Source organism: Macaca nemestrina, chromosome 19, assembly GCF_043159975.1.
Source record: "Macaca nemestrina isolate mMacNem1 chromosome 19, mMacNem.hap1, whole genome shotgun sequence".
Classification (NCBI taxonomy): Eukaryota; Metazoa; Chordata; class Mammalia; order Primates; family Cercopithecidae; genus Macaca; species Macaca nemestrina.
The window spans coordinates 79,886,900-79,910,317 of NC_092143.1; the positions used below are offsets into that span (position 1 = coordinate 79,886,900).

A 23,418-nucleotide genomic window follows, 5' to 3' on the forward strand; every position below is an offset into this window, starting at 1 on the left:
TTATAAATTAGGCATAATAAGAGATTAACAATAACTAAGAATAAGAACAATTTATAACAATAATACAGTAATAAAAGTTATGTGAATGTGGTCCCTGTCTCTCTCTCCCTCTGTCTCAAAATATCTTCATGCTTTCAGATGATAGTCAACCACAGGTAATTGAAACTGGAAAAACTGCAGATAAGGGGCAACTACTGTATGTATATTATATATACATATATAATATATGCTTATGTTTGCTTATTATAAGTGAAATGAATGAAAACAATGATACATGGACAGGAGGGAGGAATTAGGATTATTTTGTCATTATAAGGTACTCACACTACCCATGAAGTGATATAGTCTTATCAAATGTGAACTTGATTTATTGTAAATGTATATTGCAAACTCCAGGACAACCACTAAAAAAAGTAGAAGCTTAAAAAAGAAGAGAAAATGGAATCAAATAAAATGCTCAATTAAAACCAAAAAGGCAGGAAAAGAGTAGAAGACAAAAATAGGAACAAAAGACAAGAGCAACAAATAGAAGATAGTAACAAATATGATAGATATTAATCCAGTTATATTAGTAATCATTTTGAGTATCAGTGGTCTAAATGCAGCAATTAAAAGAGATTATGAGTGGATCAAAAAACAAGACCCTATTGTATGTTATCTACAAGAAACCCACTTTAAATATACAGACATATAGATTAAAAGTGAATGGATGGAGAAAGATATACCATGCTAACACTAATCAAATGTTAAGTGAGAACAGCTATATTAATTTCTGACAGAGAAGACTTCACAGCAAGGAAAGTTATCAGAGATAAAGAGGGACAGTACATAGTAATAAAGGGGTCAATTCTCCAAAAAGAAATAACAATCTTTAATGTGTATGCACCTAACAACAGAGCATTAAACTGTGTAAGGCAGGGCCAGGTGCAGTGGCTCGTGCTTGTAATACCAGCACTTTGGGAGGCTGAGGCAGGTGGATCACTTGAGGGCAGGAGTTCAAGACCAACCTGGTCAACATGGCGAAACCCTGTCTCTACAAAAAAAAAAAAAAAATACAAAAATTAGCTGGGCATAGTGGTGCATGCCTATAATCCCAGCTACTTGGGAGGCTGAGACATGAGAACTACTTGAGCCTGAGAGGCAGAGGCTGCAGTGAGCTGAGATTGTGCCACTGTACTGTCCAACCTGAGTAACAGAGTGAGACTGTCTCAAAACAAAAACAAAATTATGTGAGGCAAAAACTAACAGAACTGCAGCAGAAATCCACTCTTATAGTTGAAGACTTCAACCCCCCTCAACCCAGGAGGCAGAAAATCCATAGGGACATGTTTGAACTAAAAAACACCATTAATCAGCTGAATACAGTGGATATCTATTGACTGTTTCATCCCACGACAGCAGAATACTCAAGCATGTAAGCTTTTTCTCAAGCCTATGTGAAACATTCACCAAGATAGATCACATTCTGAACCATAAAACACACCTTAGCAAATTTAGAAGAATAGAAATTCTACCATGTCTGCTCTCAGACTACAATGGAATTAAATAAAAAATCAATAACAGAAAGATAATTGGAAAATCCCAAAATACGTGAAGATTAAGCAACACACTTCTAAACACAGGGATGAAAGAAGAAATCTCAAGAAAATTTAAACCTTTTGTACTAAATAAAAAATGAAAACATCAAAATTTGCGGGATGCAGTTAAAGCAGTGCTTAAGGGGAATTTATAACACTGGAATGTTATTAGAAAAGACAAAAGATCTAAAAATAATCTAAACTTCAACTTTAGAAAACTAGAAAAAGAAAAAGCAAACTCAATCCAAAGTAAACAGAAGAAAAGAAGTAATAAAAATTAGAGTAGAAATCAATGAAATTGAAAATAGGAACTCAGTAGAGAAAATCAGCCAAACCAAAAGCTGATTTTTTGAAACAACTCAATAAAATCAATAATCTTCTAACTAGGTTAAGAAAAAGAGAGGACACAAATTACTAATAGCAGAAATGAAAGCGAGAACATCCCTATAGATCCTATGGACATTAAAAAGGACAATAAAAGAATACTATGAAAACTCTTTGCCCACAGATTTGATAACCTAGGCGAAATGCACCAATTCCTCAAAGGACACAATCTGCCAAAACTCACACAAGAAGAAAGTCACACAAGACTTCAAACCTATGTTTTTTAAATAAATTGAATCAATTGCAAATAACCTTGTAAAATAGAAAGTACCAGGCCCAGTGGGTTTACTAGTAAATTCTACCAAACATTTAAGGAAAAAATACTAAGACTCTGCAGTCTCTTTCAGAAGACAGAAGCAGGAAGAATTCTTCCCAGCTCAGTCTGTAAGGAGCATTGTCCTAATACCCACATCAGACAAAGATATTCCAAGAAAACTAGACCAATGCCTCTCATGAACATAGAGGCAAAATATTAGCAAATCAAATACAGCAATGTATAAAAATAAATGTACACTATGAGCAAGTGGGATCTATCCCAAGTATGCCATGCTGGTTCAACATTTAAAAATCAAGCAGTGTGGGCCGGGCGCGGTGGCTCACACCTGTAATGCCAGCACTTTGGGAGGCCGAGGCGGGCAGATCACGAGGTTGGGAGATCGAGACCATCCTGGCTAACACGGTGAAACCCCGTCTCTACTAAAAATACAAAAAATTAGCTGGGCGTGGTGGCGGGCGCCTGTAGTCCCAGCTACTCGGGAGGCTGAGGCAGGAGAATGGCATGAACCCGGGAGGCAGAGGTTGCAGTGAGCCAAGATTGTGCCACTGCACTCCAGCCTGGGTGACAGAGCAAGACTCTGTCTCAAAAAAAAAAAAAAAAAAAAAAATCAAGCAATGTAATCTATCACATCAACAAGTTAAAAAAGAAAAAAAAATCACATGATTATATCAATAGATGCAGAAAAAGCATTTAATAAAATCCAACACCCGTTCATGATAAAAACAACAACAACAAACAACTCTCAGCAAGCTAGGACTAGAGGGAAACTTTCTCAACTTGGTAAAGAATATCTTCAAGAAACTTACAGCTAACATCAAACTTAATGGTAAGAAACCAGAAGCTTTCCCACTATAGTCAGGAACAAGGCAAGGATGTCCCCTCTTATCACTGCTTTTCACCATCGTACTGGAAGTCCTAGCTAATGCAGTAATACAAGGAAAGGAAATAAACGGTGTACAGACTAGGAAGGAAGAAATAAAACTGTCTTTGTTTTATGAAGATGACATGATTGTCTATGTAGAAAATCTGAAAGAACTGACCAAAAATACTCCTGAAATGAATAAGCAATTACACTAAAGTTGCAGGATATAAGGTTAATATATAAAAAGCAATTGCTGTTCTACATACCAGCAATGAACAGTAGAATTTGAAATTGAAAACACAATATTATTTATATTAGCACCCCCAAATACTTAGGTATAAATCTAACAAAACGTGCACGAGATCTGTATGAAGAAAACTACAATGAATGAAATCAAAGAATTAAATAAATGGAGGATATTCTATGTTCATGGATAGGAAGATTCAATACTGTCAAGATGTCAGTTCTTCCCACCTTCCTCTATAGATTTTTTTTTTCTTAGACGGAGTCTCACTCTTTCACCGAAGCTGGAGTAAAGTGGCATGATCTCAGCTCACTGCAACCTCTGCCTCCCGGGTTCAAGCAATTCTCCTGCCACAGCCTCCCAAGTATCTGGGATTATAGGCACCTGCCATCATGCCCAGCTAGTTTTTTTGTATTTTTATTAGAGACAGGGTTTCACCATGTTGACCAGGCTGACTTCGAACTCCTGACCTCAAATGATCCCCCCACCTCAGCCTCCCGAAGTGCTGGGATTACAGGCATAAGCCACTGCACCCGACCTTCATCTATAGATTTAGTGCAATCGCAATAAAAATCCTAGCAATTTATCTTATGGATATTGACAAACAGATTCTACAGTTTATATGGAAAGGCAAAAGACACAGAATAGCCAACACAATATTGAAGGAGAGAAGAAAGTTGTAGGACTGATACTACTGGACTTTAAGACTTACTATAAAGCTACAGTAATTAAGACTGTGGTAATGGCAAAAAAAAATAGACAAATAGATGAAAGGAACATAATAGCCCAGAAACTGACCCACATAAATTTACGGCTGGCCCTGTATATCTTTGGGTTTTGTATTCTTGGATTTAGCCAACTGCAGACCAAAAATGTAGTTAGGGCTTGACATGGTGGCTCACGCCTATTATCTCACCCCTTTGAGAGGCCGAGGAGGGTGGATTGCTTGAACCCAGAAGTTTGTGACCAGCCTAGGTAACATGACAAAACCCCATCTCTTCAAAAAATAAAAGAATTAGCCAGGCACGGTGGCACACATCTGTAGTCCCAGCTACTCGGGAGGCTAAGGTGGGAGGATTGCTTGAGCCTAGGAGGTGGAGGTTTCAGTGAGCTGAGATTACCCCACTGCATTCCAGTCTGAGCGACAGAGCAAGACCCTGTCTCCAAAAAGAAAAAAAAAAATGTATTAGGCCTATGATGGTTATGTCTGTACTGAACATGTATAGAATTTTTTTTCTTGTCATCATTCGTTTAACAATAAAGTATAACAACTATTTACATGTTACATAACAGTATGTTTATACTACATTATGTAGATAAGTAATCTAGAGATTATTTCAAGTATTCACGAGGCTGTGCGTAGGTAGGTTATATGCAAATACTATACCACTTTATATAACAGACGAGCATCTGTGGATTTTGGTGTTTCCTGGGGGGTCCTGGATCCAGTCCCCCACAGATCTATCAAGGGGTGACTGTAGTCAAATGATCTTGACAAAGGAGCAAAGGTAATACAATGGAGCAAAGATAGTCTGTTTTTTTTTCTTTTTTTTTTTTTTTTGAAACAGAGTCTTGCTCTGTTGCCCAGGCTGGTGTGCAGTGGTGTGACCTCAGCTCACTGCAGCCTCCACCTCCCGGGTTCAAGCAATTCTCCTGCCTCAGCCTCCGGAGTAGCTGGGATTACAGGCCTGCACCACCACACCCAGCTAATTTTTGTATTTTTAATAGAGACAGGGTTTCACCATGTTGGCCAGGCAGGTCTCAAACTCCTGACTTCAAGTGATCCACCCGCCTCAGCCTTCCAAAGTGCTGGGATTACAGGCATGAGCCACCGTGCCTGGCCTAAAGATAGTCTTTTTAACAAATGTTGCTGGAACAACTGGCCATCCACATGCAAAATATGAATCTATACACAAATCTGTTTCACAAAAATTAACTCAAAGTAGATCACAGACCTAAATAAATGTAAACACAATACTGTGAAACTCCTAGAAGATAACATAAGAGAAAATCTAAATGACCTTGGATTTGGCAGTGACTTTTAATTTGTGGGGTTTTGTTTGAGACGGGGTCTCCACTCTGTTGCCCAGGCTGGAGTGCAGTAGCGTGATCTCAGCTCACTGTAGCTTTGACCTACCAGGCTCAAGCCATCTACCACCTCAACCTCCCAAATAGCTAGGACTACAGGCATGTGCCACCACGCCTGGCTAATTTTTGTATTTTTTGTAGAAATGGGGTTTTGCCATGTTGCCCAGGCTGGTCTTGAACTCTTAAGCTCAAGTGATCCACTTGGCCTCCCAAAGTGCTGGCATTACAGGCGTGAGCCTGGCAGTGACTTTTTAGATATAACATGAGAGAAAGAACTGATAAGCCAAACTTCATTAAAATTAAAAATGTCTACTCTGCAAAAGATACTGTAAAGAAAATGAAAAGTTCAGCCACAGACTGGGAGAAAATATTTACAAAAGTTGTATCTGAAAAAGGATTGTTACCCAGAATACACAAAAACAAGACAAGGATGCCCTCTCTCACCACTCCTATTCAATATAGTATTGGAAGTCCTGGCCAGAGCAGTGAGGCAAGAGAAAGGAATAAAATGTATCCAAATAGGAAGAGAGGAAGTCAAACTATCCCTGTTTGTAGACAACACGATTCTATATCTAGAAAACCGCATAGTCTCTGCCCAAAAGCTCCTTGAACTGATAAGTAGCTTCAGCAAAGTTTCGGGGTACAAAATCAATGTACAAAGATCAGTAGCGTTTTTGTACACTAACTAGCACCCGTGCTGAGAGCCAAATCAGGAACTCAATCCCATTCACAGTCACAAAAAGAATAAAATACCTAGGAACACACTTAACCAGTGAGATAAAAGATCTCTACAATGAGAATTACAAAACACTTGTCAAAGAAATCAGAGATGACAAAAACAAATGGAAGAACATTCTATGCTCTTGGATAGGAAGAATCGATATCATTTAAATGGTCATACTAGCCAGGTGTGGTGGCTCACACCTGTAATCCCAGCACCTTGGGAGGCCGAGATGGGTGGATCAAATGGGTGGATCACTGAGTTTAGGAGTTTGAGACCAGCCTGGGCAACTTCACAAAACCCCATCTCTACAAAAAAATACCAAAAAAAAAAAAAAAAAAAAAAAAAAAGCTGGGCATTGTGGCTCACACCTGTATTCCTACCTACTAGGGAGGCAGAGGCTGAAGGATCACTTGAGCCTGGGAAATGAAAAAATGCTCAATATCACTAATCATTAGATAAATGCAAATCAAAACCACAACGAGATACTATCTCACGCCAGTCAGAGTGACTGTTATATTAAAAAGTCAAAAAATAGCAGATGCTGGCGAAGTTGCGGAGAAAAGGGAACACTTATATACTGCTGGTGGGTGTGTAAATTAGTTCAACCATTGTGGAAAGCAGATTCCTCAAAGAACTAAAAATAGAACTACCATTTGACCCAGCAGTCCCACTACTCGGTATATACCCAAAGAAATATAAATCATTCTACCTTAAAGACACGTATGTTCATTTCAGCACTATTCACAATAGCAAAGACATGGAATCAACCTAAATCCCCATCCATGTAGACTGGATGAAGAAAATGGTACATACACACCATGGAATACTATGCAGCCAGAAAAAAGAATGAGATCTTGTCCTTTGCAGAAACATGGATGGAACTGGAAGCCATTACCGTTACCTGTAGCAAAGTATCACAGAAACAGAAAACCAAAGGCCCCATGGTCTCATTTATAAGTGGGAGCTAAATAATGAGAACACATGGACAGAAAGAGGGGAACAACAGACACTGGGGCCTACTTGAGGGTGGGGGTGGGGAGGAGGGAGAGGTTTGGAAAAACACTATTGGGTACTATGTTTAGTATCCAGGTGATGAAATAATCTGTATAGCAAACAAGTTTACCTATATAACCTGCACAAGTACCCCTGAACCTAAAATAAAGTGAAAATGTTTTGAAAAAATAGATCCCAGAGGAAAAAACTATAATGGACAATTCTATATAAAAGAAATACATCTATCCATGTATCCTATTGTAGAATAAAGAGACTTGTTTGAAAAAAGAAACTTCTTAGTATTTTTATTAGAAGTGCCTTGAATCTATGGATCAATTTGTAGAGAATTGATGAAGCTTTAATATTGATTCTTCCTACCCATAAACATGGTATTACTTTGTTTTTAATGAGAAACTCATATGAGACTGTACTATGGAGTGAATTGATTGTAGTCTTTTAAAACTTGATGCTTCTTTGATTAAAGATATCCTGAAGAGAAAAAAAGATCCTGGTTTCTTAACATCAGGCATTCCCTGTATACTGTGTGACTCATTAGAGAATTTTGTCTAGTAAAACAATTTTTAATTCTTTAAAATGTCAGGGTAGCAACGTCTAAATTGGATTTGATCTAGTCAGTCATGGAATATTTTGTGAAACTTAATAATAGCTAATGCTTTTATAGCATCTTGTGTGTGGCAAGCACTCTCCATGTATTACTTCATTCAGTCCTAACAACAAACCTAAAGAGTGTGAGAGTGTTATTTTCCCTCATCTGTTCCACACATGAGGAAACTGTGTCCAGAACTAGGTGACCTCCTAAGGTCGAATAACTAGTATGGAGGAAAGCCAGAGTTCCAGCCACGCAGTATTGCTTCAAGGGTCCGTGCTCCGTGATCCAGTATGTTACACGGCTTCTTGATGTTATACATTATTCAGCTTCTTGAGAAGATGAAGGTGAAGGTGGTTATCATTCTAAAATCACATCATATGCACAGTAGCTTTCATCTGTAGCATAACTATTACTCTTGAGCTAGTAATGATGTTGGTTTTAATAAATAGTTATTTACAACTACTGATTTTTCATAATCTCCAGAAAGGTAACTGGGACTGAGGACAAAGCTGTAGTCTGTGAACTTAGATTTTCTCTTTGGATTCAGCCAGATTGCCTGAGAACTGCATACTTAGACTGCATTTTTGTGGCTCTTTATGAAATTGCCTCAGCTGAACTACACTTGGCTTTACACATTGAGTCTTCATTTAGAGGCAGCGTATAAATATGACAATTTGAGAGAGGACAGATGGTAGTGAGATTTTTATGTTTATCAAAACAGAGCCCAGGTTTTAAAAGATTAAGGAAAGCTGCCCTAGACAATGTCATGCCCTCATTTTTCAGTGTCAGTCATTATTTGTCTCAGCAGTGTCCTTTTGGCTTCACTGTGTCTTCTAATGTCATCAGCCAAATTGTTTCTTTCTTTTGTAATCTGTAGTTTCAAAATAATAGTTGTTCTGCTTTCAGAAAAAGACAATTATACTGTTGATTTGGTTCTTTTAAAAAACTATACACACCCTCTGGAGATTGATTTACTCCCTGTATTCATGCTGAGGAAACTAAGTGCCAGCAATGAAAACTTCTCTGTACTCTCGAACCCCTCTCACAATGAGGTCTATTTGCTCAGATGCTGTGAATCCCATCAGCTTTTCTGGGTAACTGCCGGCACATTTTGCCATAGCGATCTAGCTACTTATTATGGCTAGTCTCCTGCCATCTGTTCTTCTAATGCAACTGTTCTCAAACTTTTTTTTTTAAATCTCAGGACCCCTCTACACTCTGAAAAATTCAGTCTTTTGTGATGTGTTGTAATGGTTGAAGTATATAAAGAAAATACAGCCTCACACAGCTATGTAATTGGAAAAGAAAAGAGCATTTTTAATAGCCTCATCCAATAATTATGTATCTGGAGTATCGTATTAATATATTCAGTATTTTAAAACTCATGAAGTAATAATTTTGCATACCTAGGTAGATTACTTAAGGTTCAAGCATTATGTTAAATTTTTCAAAAATGTAGAAAAGAAAGCCATCTAGCATCTACTACTATTAACATATATGTATTTCTCTTCGAAATATAATTTACAAACTAAAATGACTACTTAAACATATCCTTGAACATAGTAAATTCAAGCAATGCCAAGAAGGTGTTTATAATGAAATGCCTCCCTTTATACCCCTAGTTGCTCTTCCTCAAGTTGTTTATAATACAGCTAGTAAAGAGGTATGTATTTTTGAACCTATTTTTGAAATATACATCTAGAAAGTATACCCCACAAGTGTACAGCAAAATAAATTTACCTGGCCTTTACACATCCCTGTTACTAGCATCCATACGGAAAACCAGAACATTGCTAGCACCACCAAAAACCTCATTGTGCTTATCCGCATGTTTTAACATAGTTGTGCTTAAAACTCTACCGTTAGAATAACTCTAAGATATCTTTATCTTTTAAAAACTCTAAGATACCTTTAGAATAACTATATTTATTTGCATCAAAAGATATCTTTCAATAATATTTTTGGGTTTTTTTTTGTCATTTACAGAAAGCACTTACATGAACCATACATCTCAGCTTTGGTTTCCTCTTTTCCTCATCACTGGAAAGTTCTCACTTTTGGGAAAGTTAACCATATTTAGAAAAAACAAGAGGAGGCTGGGCATGGTGATTGGGCGCGGTGGCTCACACCTGTAATCCCAGCACTTTGGGAGGCCAAGGCAGGCAGATCACTTGAGGCCAGGAGTTCAAGACCAGCTTGGCCAACATGATGAAACCCTGTCTCTACTAAAAATACAAAAATTAGCTAGGCATGGTGGCGCACACCTGTAGTCCCAGGTACTCGAGAGACTGAGACAGGAGAATCGCTTGATCCCAGGAAGCGGAGGTTGCAGTGAACTGATATCGTGTCACTGCACTGCAGCCTGGGTGACAGAGCGAGACTCTGTCTCAAAAAAACAGGCTGGGTGCGGTGACTCACGCCTGTAATCCCAGCACTTTGGGAGTCCGAGGCGGGCAGATCACCTGAAGTCAGGAGCTCGCCTGGCCAACATGGTGAAAACCTGTCTCTACTAAAAATAAAAAAATTAGCGGGGCATGGCAATGGGTGCCTGTAATCGCAGCTACTTAGGAGTCTAAGGCAGGAGAATTGCTTGAAACCAGGAGGCAGAGCTTGCAGTGAGCTGAGATCATGCCTCTGCACTCCAGCCTGGGTGACAGAGCAAGACTCCATCTCAAAAAAAAAAAAAAAAAAAAAAAAAAAAAAAAAAAAAGTCTATTGGAAAAATAATAAATTAAGAGAGGCTAGGAAAAAAAAAAAAAAAAAGGAAATAAGAAGAGGCTCTCCCCAGCAAACTCTGTCAGCAACTTTAGGTAACAAATAGCAAAAAGGTTGAGGTGAACCACTTAATATCAAAATATGTCTTACATACAATGACTAAATATACAAGTTTGAAGAACACAAAGACCAGTATGGCTAGATGTTCATAAACAAGGGGAAGAGTAGAGAAAGATGAGTGAGAGAGGTAGGTCAGGACCAGGTCTTGGAGACCATGGAAGGGAATTTGGATTATATCCTAAGTATAATGGAAACTCACTGGAGAGTGTATGGTGGTGACATCTGAATTACTTTTTTTTTCTTGTTTTGAGACAGAGTCCTGCTCTGTCACCCAGGCTGGAGTGCAGAGGCGTGACCTTGGCCACTGCAAACTCCGCCTCCCAGGTTCAAACGATTCTCCTGCCTCAGGCTCCCAAGGGGCTGGAATTACAGGTGTGCACCACCACAGCCAACTAATTTTTGTATTTTTAATAGAGATGGGGTTTCACCATGTTGGCCAGGCTGGTCTCAAACTCCTGACCTCGTGATCCGCCCACCTTGGCCTCCCAAAGTGCTGGGATTACAGGCATGAGCCACGGTGCCTGGCCTTGAATTACATTTTTAAATGATCATTCTGACTATTATATGGAAGGTAGATTTGAGAATGTAAAGAGAAGAAACAAATTAGGAGACTGTTGCAGTAGTTCAAATAAAAGATTATGGTGGATTTGACTAGGATTACTGATAGCAGTAGAAATGGTGGAGCTCAGATTCTGGAAATATTTTGGAGGGAAACTGTCAGAGTTTGGTTTGAATTGGATATAAGATCTGAGAAAAGTGAGGAATTAAAGTTGACCTATGAGGTAGCTAAAGTGGGGTGGATTTACAAATCATTGTCATTAAGGAATTGAAATTTTGACCAGAGTGTTGGGCGAATCTTTGATGTGAATATTGAAATTGTCAAGAATGACAGTGGGTCCAGTGGTGGAAATGAGATAGCCATCCAGGTATTGAAGTTTATTAGTAAGTAGGGGGGAAGTGGCTGAGTATACAAACATAGTAGCTAAAAGGAAAGAAAAGGAATGGTAACATTAAATAATGTGTGTTTTTTATTTTATTTTATTTATTTTTGTTTTTGAGACAGAGTCTCGCTCTGTCGCCCAGGCTGGAGTGCAGTGGCCGGATCTCAGCTCACTGCAAGCTCCGCCTCCTAGGTTCATGCCATTCTCCTGCCTCAGCCTCCCGAGTAGCTGGGACTACAGGTGCCCGCCTCACCCAGCTAGTTTTTTGTTTTTTGTTTTTTGTTTTTTTGTATTTTTTAGTAGAGACGGGGTTTCACCGTGTTAGCCAGGATGGTCTCGATCTCCTGACCTCGTGATCCGCCCGTCTCGGCCTCCCAAAGTGCTGGGATTGCAGGCTTGAGCCACCACGCCCAGCCTATAATGTGTGTTTTAAAGGAGCTGGAGTTTTCTAAAGAGAATGGAAGACACCTTAAAATCCATTAAACAATTGTGTCTCCAAGTTCAGTTAAAATGTAATGGGGGCTTGGTCTAGGATGATAGCAGAGGAGATGAAGAGAGGTGGCCTTGTTAGAAAAATAATTACAAGGTTAAACTCAATTAGATTTGGTGACAGTTTGGAAATGGGAACTGAGGGTTGATGGGAGCCAGGAATTACCTCTAGGTTTCTGTTTATGTGACTGGATAAATTGTGACAGGGAACCAAAATAAGCTTACCTAAGACCCAGGTGTGTTAGGGAAGATGACTGAGACAGTTGAATTTGAGGGGCCTATAAAGTTCTCAAGTGGTGATGTTCTATAGAAAGTTGGATACAAATATCTGGAAGAAATGGATCAATGATGAGTAGATTGGCCGGGCACGGTGGCTCAAGCCTGTAATCCCAGCACTTTGGGAGGCCGAAACGGGCGGATCACGAGGTCAGGAGATCGAGACCATCCTGGCTAACACGGTGAAACCCCGTCTCTACTAAAAAATACAAAAAAACTAGCCGGGCGAGGTGGCGGGCGCCTGTAGTCCCAGCTACTTGGGAGGCTGAGGCCAGAGAATGGCGTAAACCCGGGAGGCGGAGCTTGCAGTGAGCTGAGATCCGGCCACTGCACTCCAGCCTGGGTGACAGAGCGAGACTCTGTCTCAAAAAAAAAAAAAAAAAAAAAAAATGAGTAGATTGATATGCAGGTAGTGGTTGATCACATTTCCCAACTCCTTCAAGTAAATGTGACTTCTGGTTCAATATCATGGTCTAAATTCACATATTTTCTTCCCTTCCACTTAGGATGCCAGTAAAATGAAATAAAGGAATAAAATTGGAAATAACTCTAAAAACAAAGAGAAATAAAAGGAGCGATTGTCATTTGAGTTTGCATCAGATATCTAAAAGGAAAGATAGAAGTGCTTTCCCTTTTTTTTTTTTTTTTTTTTCCTGAGACAAAGTCTTGCTCTGTCGCCCAGGCTGGAGTGCAGTGGCTCAGCCTTGGCTCACTCCGCCTCCTGGGTTCAAGCTATTCTCTTGCCTCAGTTTCCCGAGTAGCTGGGACTACATACAGGCACATGCCACCATGCCTGGCTAATTTTTGTATTTTTAGTAGAGATGGGATTTCACTGTGTTGGCCAGGCTGGTCTTGAACTCCTGATCTCAGGTGATCCACCTGCCTCGGCCTCCCAAAGTGCTGGGATTACAGGCATGAGCCACCACGCCCGGCCCAGATTTGCTTGCTCTTTAGTAAACAGATTGGAAGGAACACCAAAACAAATTGCATAAAAGGGGGTTATGGTGAGAGTAGGAGTGACGTCCCAGCTAAACCCCAAAGAGGCTCCAGTTGCAGCTTTGTGGAGTGTGGGAGTGAGAAATGAATTTGAAAATAGCAAGATTATTTGAAGATCCGTCTGTAGAACAGCTGTATGATTTGATAACTGATTCCGTCCTCCATTCATCAGAAAAAGTTCCAAGTAATTAAGAAGTTTCTCTAGGAAAAAGAAATTGGAGAATTTCTCTCTAGAGAAATTGAAGGCAACTAGCTGAAAAGTAGTAGGGCCACTAATGTGTTGTTGGTGCCCAGGCAAGGCCTCCTCATTCAGGCATTGCAGGGAGGAAAGGTGTCTCAGCCTGATGACTAGATGTGAAAGAAAAATAGAGTAAGTGTACCTTAAAAGAAAGAATGAAGAGCAGACCATGGAGGAAATATTTAGGATATAAAAGAAATCTTTTAAAAACCGATTGTTATCTTTTAGAAAAAGTTAACAAAATGTCATGTCTATATTATGAAAAACAATCAGAACAAGAAAACTTTTGCAGATTTAAAGTTCAATTGGGGCCAGGCATGGTGGCTCACGCCTGTAATCCCAGCATTTTGGGAGGCCGAGGCAGGTGGATCACCTGAGGTCAGGAGTTTGAGACCAGCCTGGCCAATATGGCGAAACCCCAACTCTACTAAAAATACAAAAATTAGCTGGGCGTGGTGGCGCATGCCTGTAGTCCCAGCTGCTCTGGAGGCTGAGACAGGAGAATCGCTTGATCTGGGGAGGCGGAGGATTCAGTGAGCTGAGATCATGCCATTGAAGCCTGAGCAACAGAGAGAGAATCTGTCAAAAAAAAAAAAAAAAAAAAAAAAAGCCGGGCGTGGTGGCTCACACCTGTAATCCCAGCATTTTGGGAGAAACAGGCAGGCGGATCACCTGAGGTCAGGAGTTTGAGACCAGCCTGGCCAACATGGTGAAACCTCATTTCTACTAAAAATATAAAAATTAGGCGGGCATGGTAGTGGGTACCTGTAATCCCAGCTATTCAGAGGCTGAGGCAGGAGAATTGCTTGAACCCAGGAAGCGGAGCTGGCAGTGAGCACTCCAGCCTGGGCGCCAGAGCGAGATTCCATCTCAAAAAAAAAAAAAAAATCAATTAGAAAAATAATCAGAGAGTCTGAAAATATTATTGGAGTGTCATAGAATATAGTGAAAACAGGCAGGTAATAAAATATAACAGGGAATATAACACTCCAGAAGAATTTTTTAAAAAAAGAAGGAGGGAAGAAATTATCAAATAATAGAAGAAAAATTACCAAAGCTGAGAAAAAAAAACAGTGAGACCTTAGGTTGAAAGAGCCTACAGAATGCTGAGTGAGATGAGTGAAAAAAAACCTACATGTGCCACATCCTCAAAATTTTACAACGTCTAGGTTAAAAAATATTCTAAAAGATTTCAGAAAGAATAATAGGGTTCGTCTACAAGAAGTTAAAAATCACACTGCCATCAGCCTTCTCATCAGTATCACTGGGCCAATGACTTAACTGGTTGGTGGGAAAATTATTTTGACCTGTCAAATTATCAGGAATGTGGATGTAAAATAGAAACATTTTTAGACAAATAATAACTCTAAGTTTACTTCTCACCTACCATTTCTAAAAGAATTAATAGAGATCAATCAAACAAAACAGGATAGAAAACCAAGAAAGATAACAACATGGGTTGAAGGAAGCAATAGCTTTAACTGGAGTTCAGTTAAGGATAGCTGCAGAATGATAATCACACAGGAGGCCTGGGATGAAGCGTCCTGACTGAAGCAGTAAATAAAGAGAAAAAAGAAACTGGATTCAGCATATCATTGAGAAGCAGAATAAGTTTTCAAGATATGCTGAAACATTATTGTGTGGTACACAGAAAGAAAATTCCAAGCATAGAAATGCCAAGAAAAAAGAAAACTGAACAAGAAAATAATTCTCCATAAAGGAATTAAATTTGGCAGTTAATTTTTTATTATAAAAATATTGAAATATACACAGAAGTGGAGCAAAGAGCATAATGAACCATGTATTCCTCACGCAGGTTCAGCAGTGGTCCAGAATATGCCACATTCGCCTCATCCTTTTTTCTTTCTTTGCTGAAGTATTTAAAAGCAAATTGCAGGTTGGGCGCAATGGCTCATGCATAATCCCAGCGCTTTGGGAGGCCAAGCTGGGCAGATCACCTGAGGCCAGGAATTCGAGACCAGCCTAGTCAAAATGGCAAAACCTCATCTCTACTAAAACTACAAAAAAAATTAGCTGGATGTGGTGGTGGGTGCCTGTAGTCCTAGCTACTTGGGAGGCTGAAGCAGGAGAATCACTTGAACCCAGGAGGCAGAGGTTGCAGTGAGCTGAGATTGTGCCATTGGACTCTAGCCTGGACAACAAGAGTGAAACTCTGTCTCAAAAAAAAAAAAAAAAGCAAATTGCAGACATCAAATACTTTTTACCCCTACTTTCCTTCAGTGTCAATCTCTAAAAAAAGGTGGACATTGACTTTTTCTAATCATAATGCTGTTATAACACATAACAAAATTAACAATAAGTTCTTGGTGAAATCTAAAATTCAGTTCATGATCAGGTTTCTCCAGATGTTTCAAAAATGTGTTTTCACAGTTCACTTGTTCAAATTAATTCACAATTCTTGTATTGAGTTTGCTTGTTGTGTTTTCATCCAGATTGACCCTCCTTCCATTTCTGTCATGCCACTTGCCAATGAAGGAACTGTATCAGTTGACCTATAGAATAGCCCACATTCAGGATTTGACTGCTCCCTGTGGTATCCTTTAACTTGTTCCTCTGCCCCTCTGTATTTCTAGTAATTTGAAGCTAAGTATAAGAAAATGGTTAGATTCAGGTTTAATATTTCTTGGCAAGAACATCTCTTAGGTCATGCCATGTGAAATGTAACATGGTTTTCATTGTTTTATGAAGTTCAAGGAAAAGTTCACTTTATCTCAAAATCAGAAGTATTGTCCTCTGACAATATGACATTGAACAAGGAAGTCCTACCATACTACCTGTTCTGTCATGAACAATTTTCATAGGATTATTTTAAGGTAACTACTTGTACTGGTTTTCAACTCTTTCAATGTATCTTTTCAATGTATGAGACTAGGCTACATTGTGAATTTGCCACAGAATATGGTTATCAAGTTTGTCAATATAGAATTTGGAGAAGTTGGCTAGGGAAAGTGGAAAAGACCTTAGTATCTTTATCAGCAAATCAGGGACATCAGGTTTACTAGTTTTAATGCAGTATATTGAGATTTAAATTACGAATGTTTTTGTCCTAAATTTGTTAAATGCACAAAACTCCCCACACATTTTTTTGATAGAATGAAATCTCTGATAATGAGCACTGAAGTTTCATTTATTTATTTGTTTGTTTTTTAGAGACAGGGTCATACGAGTTACCCAGGCTGGCCTGGAACTTTTGGGTTCTGTCAGTCTTCCTGCCTCAGCCTCCCAAGTGACTGGGATGCGTGCCACCGTGCCTGGCTGAAATTTCTTTAAAGTCTTCAGTAAATGTTAAATTTAGCTTTTATAATGTTTGAACTCAGTTGTTTACCTTCAACTCTATTTACTAATTTGTTTGTTTGTTTTTTGACTTTTTGTTTGTTTGTTTTTGAGATGGGGTTTCGCTCTTGTTGCCCAGGCTGGAGTGCAATGGTGAAATCTTGGCTCACCACAACCTCAACCTACCAGGTTCAAGCGATTCTCCTGCCTCAGCCTCCTGAGTGGCTGGGATTACAGGCATGTGCCACCATGCCAACCTAATTGTGTACTTTTAGTAGAGACAGGGTTTCTCCATGTTGGTCAGGCTGGTCTCGAACTCCTGACCTCAGGTGTTCCGCCCGCCTCAGCCTCCAAAAGTGCTGAGATTACAGGTGTGAACCACTGCGCCTGGCCACTAATTTTTATTTATAAATTTGGCAGAAGACTCTATTATGTATAGTTGTATAATATAAGCATTCTAAGTATTATTTGCTTTTTGATACCACTTAAAGATTATGTATAGATGTAGTTATTAGAAAGAGTAGTAGGCATGAAATCAGGAAGCTACATCATGATCTTGACTCCGATCCTAGATGATATAATATTGGACAAGTCATTTGACTTAACTGCGCCTATTTCTTCATTTTATGAATAAGGGGATCAGATTTGATCATTTAAATGATCAAACAACCTAAGTTATTTAGGCTATTAGGTCATACAACCTAAGTTATTCAAGTTCAGATGTATTGAAAAATGTGATGAAGAGCACACACAACTTTGTTCTCCTCTGCTCGTGCCATGATCCTTAAACTAACAAAATGAGGAAATAGATGGCTTTTTTTCTCCTCCCTGAATTTATAAAAATAGGAATTTATAAATTTGGCTTAACCTTTTTTTTTTTTTTTTTCTTTTTTTTGAGATGGAGTCTCGCTCTGTCGCCCAGGCTGGAGTGCAGTGGCTGGATCTCAGCTCACTGCAAGCTCTGCCTCCCGGGTTCACGCCATTCTCCTGCCTCAGCCTCCCGAGCAGCTGGGACTACAGGCGCCAGCCACCTCGCCCGGCTAGTTTTTTTTTTGTATTTTTTTTAGTAGAGACGGGGTTTCACCGGGTTAGCAAGGATGGTCTCGATCTCCTGACCTCGTGATCCGCCCGTCTCGGCCTCCCAAAGTGCTGGGATTACAGGCTTGAGCCACCGCACCCGGCCTGGCTTAACTTTTTAAACTTTTAATCTGAGGAAGAAGTGAAACTCCATCTTACACCTAATAGATGCAAAACAAAAATGAAACATAATTTAGCTTTCAGAAGTATAGCCACACCCCACGGAGATATTGCTGCTTTGGTTCCAGATCACTGCAGTAAAGCGACGGTCTCAATGAAGTGAGTCACGCAAATACTTTGGTTTCCCAGTGCATATAAAAGTTATTTTATACTATACTGTAGTTTATTAAGTGTGCAATTGTATTATGTCTTAAAAAATACACACCTTAAATACAAAATACTTCATTGTTAAAAAATGCAAAAAATCATCTAAGCCTTCAGGCAGTTGTAATCTTTTTGCTGGTGGAGGCTCTTGCCTCCATCTTAATGGCTGCTAATTGATCAGGCTGGTGGTTGCTGAAGGTTGGAGTGGCTGTGACAGTTTCTTTCTTCTTTTTTTTTTTTTTTTCCCAAGACGGAATCTTGCTCTGTTGCCCAGGCTGGAGTGCAGTGGCACAATCTCGGCTCGCTGCAACCTCCGCCTCTCAGATTCACGCCATTCTCCTGCCTCAGCCTCCCAAGTAGCAGGGACTACAGGCACCCACCATCATGCCCAGCTAATTTTTTGTATTTTTAGTAGAGACGGGGTTTCACCGTGTTAGCCAGGATGGTCTCAATCTCCTGACCTCGTGATCCACCCGCCTCGGCCTCTCAAAGTGCTGGAATTACAGGTGTGAGCCACCATGCCCAGCCCTCTTTCTTCTTTTTTTAAATAGAGATGGAGTCTCACTATGTTGCCTAGACTGGTCTCAATTTCCTGGCCTCAAGCAATCCTCCAGCCTTGGTCCCCCAAAATGCTGAGATTATAGGCATGAGCCATCACACTGGCTGGCAGTGTCTTAAAATATGATAACACTGAAGTTTGTTGCATCAGTTGACTCTTCCTTTCATGAAATATTTCTCTGTTGCACATCATGCTATTTGATAGTATTTTACCCACAGTAGAACTTCTTTCAAAATTAGGCCGGATGCAGTGGCTCATGTCTATAAACCCAGAGCTTTGGAAATCTGAGACAGGATGATAGCTGCAGGCCAGAGTTTGAGACGAGCCTGGACATCATAGTGAGACCCCCATCTCTACAAAAAATGGAAAAAATTAGCTGGGCATGGTGGTGCACACCTCTAGATCTAGTTACTTGGGAGACTCAGGTGGGAGGATCCCCTTGAGTCCAGGAGTTCAGTACTACAGTGAGTTGTGACTGTGCCACTACACTCCAGCTTGGGTGAAGAGTAAGACTCTCTCTCAGTAAATAAAAGTTAAAAATTGGAGTCAGTCCTGAAACCCCGCACTGCTTTAACAACTAGGTTTACATAATATTCTAAATCCTTTGTTGTCATTTCAACAATGTTTACAGCATTTTCACTTGGAATAGATTCCATCTCAAGAAACACTTGCTTTGCTCATATCCATAAGAAGCAACTCCTCATTTGTTCAGGTTTTTTAATGAGTTTGCAATAATTCAGTCACATCCTCAGGCCACACTTCTAATTCTAGTTCTCTTGCTATTTCCACTACATTTTCAGTAATTTTCTCCACTGAAGTCTTGAACCCCTCAAAGTCATCCATGAATGTTGTACTCAACTTCTCTTCTAAACTCTGATAAAGTTGATAATTTGACCTCCTCCCATGAATCATGAATGTTCCTAATGGCATCTAGAATGGTGAATCCTTTCCAGAAGGCTTTCAATTTAGTTTGCCCAGATCCATCAGAGGAATCTATGGCAGCTATAAGCTTACAATATATATTTCTGAGATAATGAGACTTGCAAGTTGAAATGACTCCCTCAACCTTGGGTTTCAGAACATCTGCTGTGTTAGCAAGCATGAAAGCAACATTAATCTCCTTGTACGTCTTCATCAGAGCTCTTGGGTGACCAGGTACAGTGTCAGCGAGCAGTAATATTTGAAAGGAATCAGTTTTTCTGAAAAGTAGGTCTCAACAGTAGACTTAAAATATTCAATAAACCATGCTATAAACAAATATGCTGTCATCCAGGCTTTATTGTTCCATTTCTAGGGCACAGGCAGGGTAGATTTAGCATAAATCTTATGGGTGCCCTAGGGTTTTTGGAATGGTAAATTAGCATTGGCTTCAACCCAAAGTTACCAGCTGCATTAACCCCCAGCAAGATAGTGGGCCTGTTCTTTGAAGCTTTTGAAACCAGGCATTGATTTCTTTCTAGCTAGGATAGTCCTAGATAGCATCGTCTTGCAATAGAAGGTTGTTTCATCTACATTGAAAATCTGTTGTTTGGTGTAGCCACCTTCACCAATGACTTAGCTAGATCTTCTGAATAACCTGCTGCAGTTTGTACATCAGCACTTGCGGCTTCGCTTTGCACTTTTATGTTATAGAGATGGCTTCTTTCCTTAAACCTCATGAACCAACCTCTGCCAGCTTCAGACTTTTCTTCTGCAGTGTCCTTACCTCTCTCAGCCCTCAGATAATTGAAGAGAGGCCCTTGCTCTGGATTGAACTTTAAGGGAATATTTTGGCTGGTTTAATCTATCCAGACCACTCAAACTTTCTCCATATCAGCAGTAAGGCTGTTTCACTTTCTCAGCATTTGTGTGTTAAGAGTAACACTTTCCATTTCCTTCAAGAACTTTTCCCTTGCATTCCCAACTAGGCTGTTTGGCACAATGGCACAGGATTTCCCTCAGCCTTGATGTACCTGATGTTTACTTGTGACCAGACTTACGTCACACATTCTTGGCAACATTACCACCTCCCATCACTGGTGATGTTAACTTTGATCTTCTGATCATATTGGTGCCCGCCAGACTTCTCCACATTAAAGTCATTATTAATGACCTTTTGTAAGTGATTAGTATTTTGTGGAGAGCTTTCCCAGAATACATCAGCATGTTCTTATCTAACAGTCACCCACCAGACTTAATAGCCATTGACTACTCCCATCCGAATCAAACCCCTGTGAGAGTGCCAAATGGTGATTTTCTGTTTCCTTTCTTCTATGTTTATCAGTTGGTAAGGAATATCATTCCCTTCTCTTGTATTTATTTGTATATAAAAACTCATTGCCAGGCGCGGTGGCTCACGCCTGTAATCCCAGCACTTTGGGAGGCTGAGGCGGGCAGATCACAAGGTCAGGAGATCAAGACCATCCTGGCTAACACGGTGATACCCCGTCTCCACTAAAAAATACAAAAAAATTAGCCGGGCGTGGTGGCGGACGCCTGTAGTCCCAGCTACTCAGGAGGCTGAGGCAGGAGAATGGCGTGAACCTCGGAGGCAGAGCTTGCAGTGAGCCGAGATCGCGCCACTACACTCCAGCCTGGGCAACAGAGCAAGATTCTGTCTCAAAAAAAAAAAAAAAAAGAAAAGAAGGAAAAAAGAAAGAGCTCATTGATTCTTGTTTTGTTTACAAGATGGTAATCCATTTTGATTGATTGATTGATTGATTGACATGGGGTTGCCCAGGCTAGAGTCCAGTGGTACAGTGATAGCTTACTGCAGCCTTATCTCCTGGGCTCAAGAAATCCTCCCGCCTCAGCCTCCCAAGTAGATGGGCCTACAGGCATGTACCACCACACCCAGCTAATCTTTTTTAATTTTTGTAGAGATGATGTTTGCTATGTTGCCTAAGCTGGTATCAAACTCCTGGGCTGGCCTCCTAAGTGCTGGGATTATAGGCGTGAGCCAATGCGCTCAGTTCATTATTATTTTAATGCTCAAATTGTCTATTAGCCAGTAGGAGCCCCTTCAGTTGGCCTCCTGTGTCTCTTCAGCATGCCCCATCGTTCATGGTGCACTTCCTTACTTTCTGGCACAAATGTGTTCCTGGCTCATTTTGCACTTTCCTGACCCAGCCTTCAAATCAGTCTTTCCTCCAAGGAGCTCTGGTTCCTATTAGGTATTTTAAAAACAAGATCTAAGCGTTCAGTATGCTTGAAGCTACTGGGGTAGGATATCATCATTTAGGCTCACCTAGCAAAAAAAAAAAAAAAAAAAAGCTAGGAAAATATCTACATGTAATCCTAGAAGTTACATAATTTTAATGTGTTATAGCTGTGATTGCAAGGCAGTGACTAACAAAATCTTATGATATTACCCCCAACCCAGGTATGTGTAATCCTCGAAATTATAGTGACACACCTCCAACTTCAAAGAGCACAGTGGAGGAGCTGCACGAACCGATCCCTTCTCTCTTCCGGGCACTCACAGAAGGAGATACTCAGCTGAATTGGAACATCGTTTCTTTCCCTGTTGCAGAAGAACTTTCACATCATGAGAATCTGGTTTCATTTTTAGAAACTGTGAACCAGCCACGCCACCAGAATGTGTCTGTTCCCAGCAATAATGTGCACGCGCCTTATTCCAGCGACAAAGGTAACTGTCAACAGTTGACTTTTTCCATTCTGCCCCCTCATGTGGTCTGTCCGTCAATCTATAAAACCTATATGAGACCATCTTTTGGAGCAGCTTTTTGGTTTTGAATTTGTATCATCTCACATAAATTCTAGACTCAATAACCCTGATCCCATCATATCCTTCCACATGCCAGAAGGATAAGAGAAAAAAAAATATCTCCGATCCCTGAGTAGATAAAGAGGCATGTCCACCAGGTGCGGTGGCTCACGCCTGTAATCCCAGCACTTTGGGAGTCTGAGGCAGGTGGATCACGAGGTTAAGAGTTCAAGACCAGCCTGGCCAACATGGTGAAACCCCGTCTCTACTAAGAATACAAAAATTAGCCGGCCGTGGTGGCGGGAGCCTGTAGTCCCACCTACTTAGGGAGGCTGAGGCAGGAGAATTGCTTGAACCTGAGAGTTGGAGGTTGCTGTGAACCGAGATCGCACCACTGCACTCCAGCCTGTGTGGCAGAGCAAGACTCTGTCTCGCCAAAAAAAAAGATAAAGAGGCATGTCAGCATATTGTCAAAATTCCTCCATACTCCTGGCAGCAGAGGCTATACTGTACTGGAAAATAGATAATTGTTCCTAATTCTGGTATTTATTTGTCTTAGGCTTTATTCTCTTCATAAGATAACAACAGTGCTGCTTCTCTAATATGATATTGCTCATTGTCAGGTAACGTTCAGAGTATCCCATGAAGTCAGATTTTTATAATAGCAGACGTATCAAAATGATGCCAAAGTCATTAGCTAAATTTCTTTATAAGCAAGTTGGTATTCCAGACATCTCATTTCCAGGCATAAACTAACCCCAGCCAGTTCTCTGCAAATGAGTGCTGTTGTTCAGAAAAGGAATTAAATGAGAAAATAACTTATACAAATTACAGAAGCATATTTAAGAGCATTTATTAGTGAAGATAGGGCATATCATAATTTTGGAATGTAAAAAGCATGTGACTTTTATAAAATCTTTGATA

General features: G+C 40.1%; 1 protein-coding gene across 4 annotated transcripts in view; it reads left to right on the forward strand.

Moving 5' to 3' along the window:
* The window catches only part of LOC105478883 (twisted gastrulation BMP signaling modulator 1), a 113,988-nt gene that overhangs the window by 39,005 nt on the left and 51,565 nt on the right, over positions 1-23,418 (forward strand). For all 4 annotated transcript variants that reach the window (XM_071085685.1, XM_071085682.1, XM_071085683.1 and 1 more), the window contains exon 4: positions 22,150-22,416. In XM_071085685.1, coding sequence (XP_070941786.1) covers positions 22,150-22,416 — 267 coding nt within the window. The remainder of the gene's footprint in view (positions 1-22,149; positions 22,417-23,418) is intronic.